General features: G+C 38.3%; 1 protein-coding gene across 9 annotated transcripts in view; it reads right to left on the bottom strand.

Moving 5' to 3' along the window:
* Positions 1-14,415, bottom strand: part of SCHIP1 (schwannomin interacting protein 1) — a 776,793-nt gene that overhangs the window by 18,437 nt on the left and 743,941 nt on the right. For all 9 annotated transcript variants that reach the window (XR_014824245.1, XR_014824246.1, XR_014824247.1 and 6 more), the window contains one exon: positions 13,010-13,128. Coding sequence is in view for 6 of the 9 variants with exons in the window: in XM_021069725.2 (XP_020925384.2) it covers positions 13,010-13,128 (119 nt within the window). In the remaining 3 variants the exon portion in view is untranslated. The remainder of the gene's footprint in view (positions 1-13,009; positions 13,129-14,415) is intronic.

The raw sequence follows: 14,415 nt of genomic DNA, 5'->3' as shown, positions 1-14,415 counted from the left end.
GTTCTAATTCCACATCAGTGTCCAGTTTCTTCACTAATGGCCACTTACATACAATTAAATTTGGAATCATCGGATCTTAATGTTAAAAAATGCATTTTCACCAGAAATACTTTTGGCATGAAAGTATCAGAATGAGGCCTCTTCTGATACTACAATAACGATGGAATAAAAGTTAGGGTTAGGGTCTAATGTGGTCTACTTTCATTTTAAAGCAATCTACATTCCTAGGCAATCTACATTCTGAAATAAAAAGTTACCCTTTTTGAACATCTACTATGTTGTAGGCACTTTATATATATTATCTCTAATTCACAGACACACATAAAGTAAGTATTATGTGAGAGAACTAAGAGAAATTTTACATGTGAGAAAACTAAGGATCAGAGGCTAAATTACACAAGGTCACAAAGCTGGCATTTTTTTTTCTTTTAATAATTTTATTTATTTATTTAACTTTTTTTGCTATTTCTTGGGCCGCTGGAGGTTCCCAGGCTAGGGGTCGAATTGGAGCTGTAGTAGCCACCAGCCTACATCAGAGCCACAGCAACGCGGGATCTGAGCCGTGTCTGCAACCTACACCACAGCTCATGGCAACGCCGGATCATTAACCCACTGAGCAAGGGCAGGGACTGAACCTGCAACCTCCTGGTTCCTAGTCGGATTCGTTAACCACTGCGCCACGACAGGAATTCCAAAGCTGGCATTTTATTCTAAGAGAGTGTGGTGAGAAGCCAGGGCACTTTAAGAAGGATAGAATAAATTCATGAATGGAAGAATGAAAAGATGAGGGGAAAAAAAGCAAAACAAAAAGAAAACAAAAAACTGGAAACAACCCCAAATTCTAACAATGAGATAGATTAAGTACATTTGCTGAAATATATGATGGGCCACTATACATATAGTAAAAATATATACAATGGAACAGTTATGAATACGGGCAAATGTTCCTGACATAGTATTAAGTCAAAAACGAAAACAAAAACCAAGCTATAGAACAACAGGTATAGCATGACTCCAACTCTGTAAACAAGAACGTGGGTATATCTGTACAGAAAAAGTGGCAGGAAATATACCTAGGTATTTTTTGGTGGAAGAAATTCAGCTGTTTCTGAGTTTTTTTCTTTTGAGTGCCTCTGAGTTGCTGTGTGTAGGCATTTAGCAGAAATGAAAAAAGGAAAAGGAGAGAAAATTGGCGAATTGATTAGCGCTGGTGCGTTGGAGAAAGGTGAGTAGGACTAAATGTTTGACAGCTAGGAGAGGATGGCTGCGTGTCTGACTCAGATGGTGTCTATGCAGGGACCATGACTCACACATGAGTCAGGCTGGGCTTTCGTTTTTGGCAGGGGGCTGGGGGTGGGAGAGCCTTTTAGAGGGCAGTAAGAAACATATTTCCTTTTAAGTGAACATTTCTGTGGATGGACTCTCTGATTCAACTGCTGACATCCCCCAGCCCAGTTTCAATCCCATTCTCCTTTTCAGATCTGTACAGATAATAGACTCCAAAGCAACTGATATACTTTTCACTGTGTGTTCAAGGCCAATCTTCCTATTTATTCTGCTCAGCACCAGAGTTTAAACTTGTATCTGCCTGACCTGCTGATGAGTTTTAGCTGCGGGAGCTGAAGCTCGGCTTATCCTCTCCTGGACCTGTGACAAAGTCCATGAAGCTGGGGTAAAGATAGAGCAGGTGAAGGGAGTTCCTGTCGTGGCGTAGTGGAAATGAATCTGACTAGTATCTATTAGGATGCAGGTTAGATCCCTGGCCTCGTTCAGTGGGTCGGGGATTCAGCATTGCCATAAGCTGTGGTGTAGGTAGCAGATGCGGCTCAGATCCCGAGTTGCTATGGCTGTGGTGTAAGCCAGCAGCTACAGCTCTCATTTGACCCCTAGCCTGGGAACTTCCATATGTTGCAGGTGCGGCCCTAAAAAGCAAAAAAAAAAAAAAAAAAAAAAAAAAAAAAAAAAAGTAAAGAAAAAAGATATGGTAGTTGAAGACTCTCTGCCTGTGGATATTTTTGAGGGGTATGGTTGGATTTGGTGAAAATCTTAATTGCAAATTCTTTTACTCTCTTGAACACTGAACCACTGCTTTCATCACTTTTTTTTTTTTGTTTTTTGTTTTTTTTTTTGTCTTTTTGTCATTTCTGGGGCCGCTCTCACGGCATATGGAGGTTCCCAGGCTAGGGGTCTAATCGGAGCTGTAGCTGCTGGCCCGCACCAGAGCCACAGCAATGCAGGATCCGAACCGTGTCTGCAACCTACACCACAGCTCACGGCAACGCCGGGTCCTTAACCCACTGAGCAAGGCCAGGGATCGAACCCACAACCTCATGTTTCCTAGTCGGATTCATTAACCACTGAGCCACGACAGGAACTCCCATCACTTTTTTAACGTTCATGTTTAAAAAACCGTTGGGTCTCCCATTTAGGCTTGGTCCTTTCGTAAACTTTATCTCAAAGACTTCTGTTTCATGATTTAATTTGTGACCACAAATTAGGGTTAGGGTTCGGGTTCGGGTCACCCTAATTTGTGACCCTAATTTGTGGTCATTTGCTCACAGACACAAAGGACAGACTTGTGGTTGCCAAGGGAGAGGGGGAAGGATGGAATGGGAGGTTGGGATTAGCAGATGCAAACCATTATATACAGAATGGATAAACAACAAGGTCCTGTTTGTGGAGCAGAGCAAACTATATTCTATCGCCTATGATAAACCATAATGGAAAAGAATATTAAAAAAAAAATATATATATATATATAAAACTGAATCACTCTGCTGTGTGGCAGGAATTAACACTGTAAATCAACTCTACATCAATTAAAAAAATAATTTGTGGTCATTTGAATTCCATGCAGTCACTAAAAAGAATTCAGTAGATTTATTGAAGTGCATTGATTCTATGATGCATGGTTATTCACATTTGGCCATCTTCAAAGTCAAGATGTGTCTCACAATCTCAGCCACTGGGGCTGCTAGGGGCATGTCTGCTCTATGGAGCTGAAACCCGGTCAGCCAACAAACCATATAAGGACCACTGAGGAAGAGGTGGGCTCTGGTAGTTAACCATTCATGCCTTCTGATAACAAAGAAGTGCAGCATCAAAACTTGCAGTTAAGTCAACTATACAGTAATAAATTTAATAAGTAAAACAAACCCAAATAAATGGTAAATAAATATAAAAGAAAATGTTAAAAAAAAAAATCTTGCAGAATGGGGGACAGTGGCTTGGAAGGTGATGCATAGCACCTCCTCATGGCAGAAAGGGTAACACTGGTGAGGAGGAATAAAGACGGATCACTCTGAGGGAAAGTGGTTAGATCAAGAGTTGGACTGTGGATGTGAAAAGGGTGTAGGACTACCTTAACAAACATACTTCATTTTTTCTTGTTTTTTGGTATGCACAAAAGATAACATGTGATAAAAATGTATATCCAAATAAACCTGAAAAGACTTTTCAATAACTAAAACCAAAATTCTGAGTTTTAAGGAGGCACGCATCACCATTTAATTGGTAGTGGTTTTCTGAAATATCTTCCATGGTTTTTTAAATGCATGTGATAATCTGAATGAGAATGATCTGAGGGACACAGTAAATTTTACAACAATATTGAACAAAAGGATTGTGTTAAACCTCCACATGAGAGAGCTCATCCAAAGTCAGTGAGGCTGTTTTCTCACAGCAGTGAGTGCTTTTGTAAGCTCTCAAAGGAGCCAGGCTTCATATGAGTTGTGTGTGTCCAGACCACGTGTGGGACCGCTGTCCAAAGGGAGTGCAAATTGCAGTAATAAAGTCATGATAACTTGTCAAAGATGATGCACCAATGAAAAATCATTCCTCGAAGTTCTTTTAATTAAACATTTGGCTGTCCACTGGAGCCATTTTAAAATATAAAATGTAGCCCTGTGGCCTTTTTCTCCCTGTCTCCCACCCTCTTGCAATCACTCTGACAATTGAATTCTCCTTGGTGATAATAAAAAAATTCCTAAGACAGAGTACAGCTGGTTATGCCTCCAGCAAGATGTCAAATTTTGCTTGCACAAAATTAATTGCACCTAATTAAACTGAGGTCATTGGCATTACTGTAAAGTGAGGCTATTTATTAGACAAAGAAAATTTCACAAATACCAATTTGCTTTTCTTTCAGGTTTGTTAAAGAGAAGAATTGCTTACATAATTAAATTTGTTTTGCTATTTTAATCTTATTACCTCAAAAGATCTACTTTGAATTTTGTTTCACTTTTAAAATTGTGTCATATTTTAGAACACTGGAGATAATTTTTAGAGGAAGGCATAAAAAAGACAGGTTTTCTGTAGATTACCCAATGACTTTTCAAAAAGTATAAAAAAAGAATTTGTAAACTACCATTTACAATGACGATTACCTTGGAATTACTCATACAAAGGGTTTTCTAAGCAAATTAATAGTATGCATGTATGAGATTAATATGAAGTTTAAAAGGTATGTTGCATGTTATAAATAGGTTGCTGTAGTACGCACCTATTACCTCAAGAAAGCACATTTCATTGCCTTGAAACAGGATAACCTCTTCTCAGCTATGCTGGGTATAGTGACCACTCTGCTTACTTCTTCCAGGAAATTATGCAAAAAATATTACTGTCAAAATAGAGACAAAAGGATGATTCTTTCCTGGCAAAAAGATGCTGCTTTGACCCGTGACTCCGTGGCAGATTATATATTCAGATTCCCAGTTCCTCACATTCAAAGCTCCTGGGAATCCAGTTTCTTTGAAGGCTCTCTAGATAAGTCCTATTGCTACAACTTCTTGAGCCATGATGCCTTCTTGCCCCCTCCCCCACTCCCAAACACAAAAGGAGGTGGTGGGTAACTATTATCAGCCTTGTCTCAGCCATTCACCAATAAACCTATATGAACAAGAGAGAAATGAGTTTTGATTTGGGGATGTTGGAATGGCTGAGATAAGTAAACAGTAATCATTATTCAAACCAACGGCTCAAAAGCTCTCTGGAGAATTGCTGTTTTTCATAATCTTCACAAAGCACAGAGAGAGGGTATATAGCCTTTTCTAGGTTACGATATCCCATGGCATACTTTGTGAAATAGACTGCATTAGATTGTATTTATATTTATATGCATGTAAATAAAATCCATCTTGGGATAAGGCAAGAAGAGAAGTGAGGGTCAGGTTTATTTTGTGGTTACTCTGAGAAAAGGGGAATAGAGAGGCAGAAAAAATTTTCTCTTCAATGTCAAATCAGGTTGCAATGTTGGAAAAATGAAAGATTTCCTAGATGTCTATTAATAATGACCACTCTCGCTTGTGTTCTCATAGCAGACAAGCCAGTTTTCATTCCTTTAATAATACTAAACTATATAAACTCAGAATGTGAAATACAATGCTGATCCAAGATTAATATGGTCAATGAAGAAATACTTTATAGCAAAGTATTATACTAGCTGTAACAGAAATGAAAGTACTTATTTTTTTCCAACAATATGAGTAAATCTAATATTTCTTAGGAACTCTATTTCAAAAATAGGTAATTCATTTTTCTCATTTCCTTTTAAGCTTTTAACGGAAACATTTTTAAATAAAAAAACTGACAAAGGTCAGACGATCTCAATTTGAAAAGGCTGATTATGTGGATTAGCACATTTTGAAGAAAAATATGGCACTTCCTATATTTGCCACATTTCAGTATAAGTCAAATTTAATTAGTTGAGTTATGAAGTAATATCAGAAATTCTTTTGCTGCAGTATTGGGCATGAAATGTCTTTATGGGATTATTGTAAGCCTGGCTTACATTTAACAACTTGTCACTCTTCTAAAAAGTGCTTTAGGAGATGGCACAAGTGAGAAAAGTTCAGTGGGGCTGAAACCCAAAGGCCAGCTGAGGAGAACTTAACACTCACAGAAGCAGCTTAAACACATCTTCCCAGAGGAGCCTCATATGCTACTTTGCAATTTCTTACATAATGCACATAAAGTTAATTTTTACAGGTAAATAAATGCACATCCTTCAAAATGTGTAAATAGAACTCCATTATTTTGCCAAAGATCTTACCGACCTGGGTAGGCCCTGCTTTAAAAGTAAGACTAGCACTTCTGAATCCATCACTTGGTCAATTAATTTTAAGTTCTTAGCCTCATTTAAAAGTACCAAGCTATTTAAAGTAGTAACTTCATCTACATTTACCTGGTTTTTGATTATTGAGCTAATTCAATACATGTGCTTTGGGGCATTGTGGAGTGCCACATCAGCGACCTCAAATTCTAACATCCCTAAATTCTTTTTTTTTTTTTTTTTTTTGTCTTTTTGTTGTTGTTGCTATTTCTTGGGCCGCTCCCGCGGCATATGGAGGTTCCCAGGCTAGGGGTCGAATCGGAGCTGTAGCCGCCGGCCTACACCAGAGCCGCAGCAACGTGGGATCCGAGCTGCGTCTGCAACCTACACCACAGCTCACGGCAATGCCAGATCCTTAATCCACTGAGCAAGGGCAGGAACGGAACCCGCAACCTCCTGGTTCCTAGTCGGATTCGTTAACCACTGCGCCATGAGGGAACTCCCATCCCTAAATTCTAACATTACTTGAGTACTTTTGTAAGAAAGAGGTAAGGGATTTCGAGGTCAGTAAAGAATTTCAGGGCGTTTAACACATTAGAAAAACATTAAGTGTAATGGGGATGGAAAATATAGGTTACACAATTGCAAGTGATCATTTCCTAAGCCTTTTCTCCTGCATTATTACTGGATGAGAGGGAATGACAGGCAGTCTTTGCAGCCTTTAAATTTACAGGGATAAAGTGATACTTCTTAGAAACATTGTCTCATTATTAACCATCATCCTAAGGGGGATCCAAAAAGTCATCCTGTTCTCAAAGAGGATGATCTCATCCCAGAACATGGAGATGAAAACATCTGAAAGAACAGGATATAAATAATCTTCCTTATGGCGAGTCAACAAGTGTAGCTTGTTATGAGCTACTGTGAAGTACATATGGGTTTAGATAGCTGTGTCTCCAGAGGGGGTAGATGACTCAGTGATTCTCAAGTTCTGCTCTGCCTGAAGAGGTTCAGGTGGGCTTTGAGGGCTTCTGGGGAGGGATAGTGTGGGAGTAGAGTGGCATTGAAGGGAAATGGTGAGCGAGGCATTTTCTGGGCAGGGGTACCCTAGCCCTTCTTCTTCAGTTTTGAACCAGAGGTCTGCTTTGCTTTGCATACATGATTTCTGCACAGGACTTTATTTGCAAAGATCTTTTGCTATTAAAGTCATGAAAACCTTCATGGGATTTCTAGTTACACATGGCATTACTGAACACAGGTATTTTAACTACTCTCTTCTGAAACCCTACTAAAATAACATTAAAGGAAGAAAGAAGGTATAAACCTACATGGACAAAAAAAAAAAAAAAAAAAAAAAAAAGGAAAAGGAGGCAATGGCACACAAGAGAGTTTGAAAAAAAAGGTTGGAAGACAAAATGCAGATGGATGAGAGGTATTTGATTTAACTACTTCAATTTGCTGGATATCTGCAAGGGTGGCTGGTGGAGGAAGCACATGCATTTTTACTGGAGAATTCTGGAAATGCTTGGATATATCTGAAGTCAGGAGAGTGGGGGTAAGACTGCACACAAAGGAAGACTGATAAAACAACCGAAAGGAAAATCTGGACCTTCTAACTGGCCCTATCTACCTGCAGCCTGGCAGAAGGAGAATGTTTACTATATAGAGAGGCTGAATCAGAGGAGCTCTGGCACAATAGAGATGGCAAGGAAATGCCCTGCTGAAGTTGAGGGCATTAAGAGAAATTCTACATGCAGAATCATCAACTATTCCCCTGCTAAAGTCTTAAAACACTGGCAGCCAGGTTTGAAACTACTCAGGATGAAGTAGGAGCATTCTTCTCTGTGGCAACTTATAGCCAAAAATAGCTTTAAATACTTTGAATTGGATGCACCCTAACAAAATAGTTGTGTTTTTATTTGACCATTCTAAAGTGAAGTTCATCACTCACTAATTCAACAACTGTTTAGTGACTATGTATTAGGTATTATGTAGGCAATAGTTATGCTGGTAAGCAAAACAAAGACCTACTCTCTTGGAGTTAATATTTTAGTACTGCAGAAAGACAAAGAATGGGTTGAAAAAAAATACATATATAATACAACGTCAGGTAATGATAAGGACCACAAAGAAAAACAAATCAGGGTAAGAGGATAAGCAGGGTGAGAGAAAGTGATAGGTACGTTGGGTGTTTACTCTTTAATTATAGGTCAGGGAAATTCTCTCTGTGGAGACAATATACGTCTCCAAGCCCCAACTAGAGAGTTTACAAATAGCATTTAGTGTCTTACACTTAATTATTAATGAACAGAAATAAAAATGAACGAAAAAATAAGCTCAGAAAAAATCATGGACAATGTAGAGATCAGAAGAAAATATTTTAAATAAATTAACTAAAATTAATGCCCTCAGTGAAATGAGAATGTATCAGCTCCCCAACTTTGGAAACAAAATGGACAAATTTTTAGAAGAGTACTGACTCAAGAAGAAAGAGAAAGTGTGTACAATCTTATAACCGTTTAAGAACTGGAAGCAGTTAAAGCAAACATAAAGTAAACATCAGGCCTAGATGGTTATAGAGGAGAAAAACAGCTCATTCTAATATTATGCAGACTTTTCTTAGACAATATGAAAGAGGGAATAGTAGCTGATTCATGTTTAAGCCAGCATAACCTGATACTAAAACCAGAGAAAAATATTTATGAAAAGAACACAACAGACCCATGCCACTTATGAATATAATAATCATAAAAATTTTTTTTCACAAAATCCAATACTGTCCAAAAAAAGATAATACTTTTGACCAATTTTGACTTGTAATAGGTATGCAGGGATTGTTCAATATTTTGAAAATCTATAAATGTAATTCATGAAAAATCATAAAATAGGGAGTTCCTATTGTGGCTTAGCAGTAATGAACCCAACTCATATCCATGATAATGCAGGTTCGATCCCTGCTCAGTGGGTTAAGGATCCAGTGTTGCTGTGAGCTGTGGTGTAGGTCGCAGACATGGCTCAGATCTGGTGTTGCTGTGGCTGTGGTGTAGGCTGGCAGTTGCAGCTCCCATTTGACCCCTACCCTGGGAACTTCCATATGCCACAGGTGCAGTCCTAAAAAGATTAAAAAAAAAATCATAAAAGAAAATATCATAATTTTATAAAATCGTCTCAACAGATGTGGCAGAAGCATGTGATAACTTTGTGATAAAAATTCTTTGAAATTTATGAATATAAGGGAATAATGTTGATCTCATAAAGATAACATTAAAGAAAACAAAATTAATATCATCCTAAATGGGGAAACATTGGACTCATTCCATTTAAAATGAGAAATGAGCTAAGGATTCTGGTTACTACCATGTAATCCTGTATATACTAGAGTATCTATCCATTGCAATAAAACAAAGAAAGAAACTAGAAGTAGGAGGATTGGAAAGGAATGAAAAAAGGTGCTATTGTTTGTAGATGATATTGTTTTAAAATCCCCCAAAATGTACAGATAACTTTATTTAAAATAATAGGAGAACAGTGCTGCAATGAACATATGGGTGCATGTGTCCTTTTCAAGGAAAGTTTTGTCTGGATATACACCCAAGAGTGGAACTGCTGGGTCATATGGTATTCTAGGAATGTTTATGTGTACTGGGACACCTTGCTGTATGGTAGAAAATTGATAGAACATTGTAAATCAGCTATAACGGAAAAATATAAAAATCTTTAAATAAAAAAATAATAGGAGAGTACAGAAATAATAGGTACGATAATAACAAAGTGGCTGGATATGAGACTAGTATACAAAGTTAGTTGCAGCAAACAATGAGAAGGCATTATCAGAGAATTTCAGATAATATCAGCATATTATATGATATGATAAAAGCATATGATAAAAGATACATTATCTCTAAATGAAAAATTATAAGACCTTATTAAGAAATACTCAATAAGATCTAAATAAAAGAGAGATAGGTCATGTTCACAGTTAGGATTCAGCACTGCGAAAATGTAATTTCCCAATAAATTACTTATAAAGTCAATGCAGTTCTAGTCAAAATCCCAAGAAAGTATTTTTTTGAACTTGATTAAACAATTTAAAATTTATAAAGAGGAATAAAAAAGCAAGAATAGGCAGTGTACTTCTGAAGAAAAAAAGTAAAGAGAGTCTTGTCTGTCCAGATTTCAGGACAAAAATGAGGAATCTGAGGGCACGGAAAAACTAAGTAATTGTTCAAGTCTCAAAAGACAAGTTATAATCTGGGAGAAGATATTTGTCACACATACAACATATTAAAGATTAGTATCCTAACTAAAGAACTTCAATGAAAAAAGCATAAAGAAGCCAACAGAAATCAGGACACGAGATCCAAATAAACATTTCATAGAAGGGGAAACAGAGATGGATAATAAACACAATGAAATGCCATTTAATACCCATTTGGTTAACAAAAATGTAAAGGAATTTGGCAATATCAAGTGTTAGAAAGGCGATGGATCTACAGGAGTTCTGAAACACTGCTGGAGGAACATGGAGTGTAACTTGTGCAACTATTTTGGAGAAGAGTTTGGCATTATCTTCTAAATATGAATGTTCAAGTATTTTCCTAGGGACTGCACTCCTAGCTATACAGCAGAGAGAAACAGTTGCACTCAGACAGCAGAAGACACGTACAAGAATGTTTATAAGCAGCATTGTTTATAAGAGCAAAATCTTTGAAACAGCCCTTTGCCTATCATCAGAAGAGTGGCTAAATGAACTGTGATACCTTCACACAGTGGAATATGATACAGAAGTCAAAATCATGGACTGGCAAAAGGAGAAATGGGGCAATTTAAATTTCAGAAAAAACAGTAAAATTTTTCAAGTGATCACAGTTTACTACATAGTTCAATGTGAATACTATATGATCTTAATAATGCAAAATTGAACAGGTATTTGATTACAAATTACAAAATAATTATATGAGGAGGATGTGGGGGAGGATATATAGATAGGATGTGGGAGGCTGTAAATGAGAGTTAAACCCCAACCTTCTGTATTTGGTAGTCAATAGATGGTTTAAAAGTAAAAGCTAAGAAGATAGGCATTTCACTCACAGATATAAATACCAACAGAAACAGCTAAGTAGTTAAACATTGTTTCTGGAGAGTGAGATGAGGATAGAGGGGGATGGGACCACTACTTTTATTTTATACTACACTCTATAGTTATACACTCTGTAGTTAGTATTATTATACACTCTGTAGTTAGTATTATTTCTACTTTACTTTCCAATCATAACACACACACGCATACACTTTGATTTTAAAAACCAAACCTCCCATTTGGACCAGATGGATATGACATTTCTGAGCAGAGAGGCGGGGTTTCTAAAGGAAAACTTTTTGCCGCTTTGGGGAACAGTAGAAAGCAGCAGCAGAGATCTATAAGACCATATTGGTCCAATCGCCTCATTTTAAAAAAAAGAGGAATCTGAGGGCATAGAAAAACTAAGCAATTGTTCAAGTCTCAAAATTAGAAGCTGACTAGGACTAAGCACCAGATTACCAGGTCCCTAGGCCAGAGCTCTTCCTGCTTTATGCCACTGGGAGGGGAAAAAGGTGCTTCTATGGCAAAGGAGAAGGCTGACCTTCCAGATCTGGAATCTCCTGAGCCTGGACTGGCCCCTATACCCAGCTGAGGAAGATGTGCTGAACACTGCCTGCTCAAACCACAGCTCCCTTCTTCAGGTCCTAACCCACCTGTAAGTTGCACATATGTGAGCGTGTGTGCTTCCTGATTTTGGCTAATTTAGATGACTGTAAGGACCAGGCAGAAGTAAGAGGCTTATTGAAAGCCAAATTAAAAAAAGTGTCTAAACCTGGGCCTCAAGTGAAGGAAAAAGCGGAGCTATTGGTTGAATAAAGGCCTGAAGGCTATCATTTGTCTCCTCCAGCTGGTTTAACATGGTAAATATACCTAGCATTTAGAGGGGATATTTGCTCTTAGAGAGCCCAAAGGAAGACACAGACATTCTGACAAGAAATAGCTATTTGGGGAGAAGTCAAGAGAATGCCCACTGGTCTTCAGTTACTACCATCTTTATTAAAACAACATTCCATGTGCTTTTATCAATTGGAATACATGTACTCATGATAGTTAATCCTGCAGATTGTCTACACCCTCCCTAATCAAAGTGTGACATCAAAGTGTGACCTACAGGCTGGAAGCTTGGAGTGGACATAAGCTGGAAGCTTCTTAGAAATGCAAAATCTTAAGCCCCACCCAGATCTTTGGAATCAGAATCAGCATTTTGTTAAAATGGCCAGGGGATTCATATGCACATCAAAGTTTGAAAAGCTCTGGTCTACAGCCTTATTTTCTAGGCAGAGTTATAATTTCAATATATTTTAACCGGAATTAGAAGTTATGCAAATGACCAATGATATTCTGAAAGCAATTAAGATAAAGAAAAAAGAATTAAGATAAAGAAAAACCACCTGGAGGACAGGTTAAGCTCTGTAATAAACACTCAATGATCAAAGTGGGAATCATATTTCTCAGTTACCAGTATTCACTGCAATCAAATGCATGGGTGCGGGGGTGAGCCTGGATGCTTTGGGACTGCTTAAAGGGAAGTCTGGTGGTCTGCCACACTTCTCTAAGCAGCGACTGGCTTGCTTAAGAGTGTAGCTTGATTCTCCCATCACAGTGCAAAATCAGAATTGTGTCTAGAAATAAAAAATGAAATAACAGAAATCTGACCTCAAAGGCCTGCGCAAATGGGCCAAAAATCTGAAAAACGAAAACCCCCAAAACAAACCCAACAAACAGGAGGAGAGAGGTCTGTCTAGCATCCAAATAAAGGTGGTGGTATCATGGGGGAAAATACTCCAGGATTTAAAGGTTCTCTCTTATTAAATAAACAGTCAGGTGAAAAAATCCATTAGGTACATATCAGAAAATCAACTCAAAAGAACACTTACCGGGACGAAAGACTTGGCTTCCCACTTTTGCTACAGCTGGTATAAATTCCTGGGCCATCATCAAAGAAGCTTCCAAGTGCCAACTTCTGTCGGATAGATTCTCTCTCATTTTTCTGTGCCTAAAATTTCAGGAAAACATGTCGATAAGCAGGCAGATACATTGAAACCATGGGCAATAGAACTGCTAAGTTTCTTAGAACTGTAATACTAGACAAAAATAAACAGGCCACAGCACCAAGGCATTTGGATGATTAAGACCTGAAATTAAACCAGTCTTTCCTGATTCCACCTCTGTGAGCCATTTCAATGCTTCAGATCTCTTTGGGATCACTAGACTAGGGAAGAAACATCACAATACTAAATGATCTTCACCAGGTTAGAACCACAGTTGACCCTTGAACAACATAGATTTGAACTGCTCAGGTCCGCTTCCTGCAGATTTTTTTCAATAGTAAATATTCCAGTGCTACGTGATCTGTGATCCATGACTGGCTGAATCTGTGGATGGGGAACCACATCAATGGAGGGCTGATGATAAGATACAGGCAGATTTTCAACTGAGGGGAGGGTCAACACTCCAAACCCTGGGGTTGGTTAAAGGGTCCAACAGGGGTTGGTTACAGGTCCAATAACCTGCAGATTATTTGGCACTACAGCCTTTCTTCTTACCTGCTAGATAAGACAAGGTCGTGGAGGGCTAGCACTCTGTCCTAAATCATATCGCTTTTATCTCAAATGTTGCCTTTCTCTGGATCTTGTCTTCTCTCTTCCTGACATCATCCCTTCAGTCCATTTTCTCTATGGCAAGAACTGAATTCATTCAACCAACATGCACCAAGCCTCTATGAGAGGTGGGAGCCTCATAGTGATGCTGGAGCCGCATGTCTATGCCAGGATGGAAAGACACAGCTCTGCCTGCACCCAGCTTACAGCCTTAGGGGGACACTCGTTTCTGTTCAAGAGTTATCCTGATCTCACCACGTTTAAACTGTGAGGAACCCTACATAGTGCCTAGAAGAGCTGGGGGATTCTAATGGGACCCATCTGCTCCATATTTTAAAGGGACATCAGGTCGGTGTGCATAGGAAAAGGATTTGGTAAACAACACTACTGGGATAATTTGGATATGTTTATAACACTCGGCTTCCCATAAATGTCCCATAAAAATTCACCATGCTGAACTTTTAAACCCTTTAAACAACAGGAGAGAAGATTAGACATGATTTCCTTAGTTAAAAATAAAACAACTACAAAAAACAAATGTAATGAGTTTGACATCCTAGGGTGAGAATGAGATTTTGGTTTTCTGTTTTGTGGGATGAGGAAGGCTGTGAGAAGCACTGTTTTATGTTCTGTGCAGGGTCCTGGAGACTAGGCTGAGCAGAGAACATCATGAAATACCCAGC

This window comes from Sus scrofa, chromosome 13 (assembly GCF_054392235.1).
Source record: "Sus scrofa isolate SSC_HxYL_T2T_F1_AM1 chromosome 13, Sscrofa_HxYL_maternal_Yorkshire_Landrace_v2.0, whole genome shotgun sequence".
Classification (NCBI taxonomy): domain Eukaryota; kingdom Metazoa; phylum Chordata; class Mammalia; order Artiodactyla; family Suidae; genus Sus; species Sus scrofa.
The sequence above is the reverse complement of the archived record's forward strand: the minus strand, read 5'-3'. Positions and strand labels throughout refer to the sequence as shown.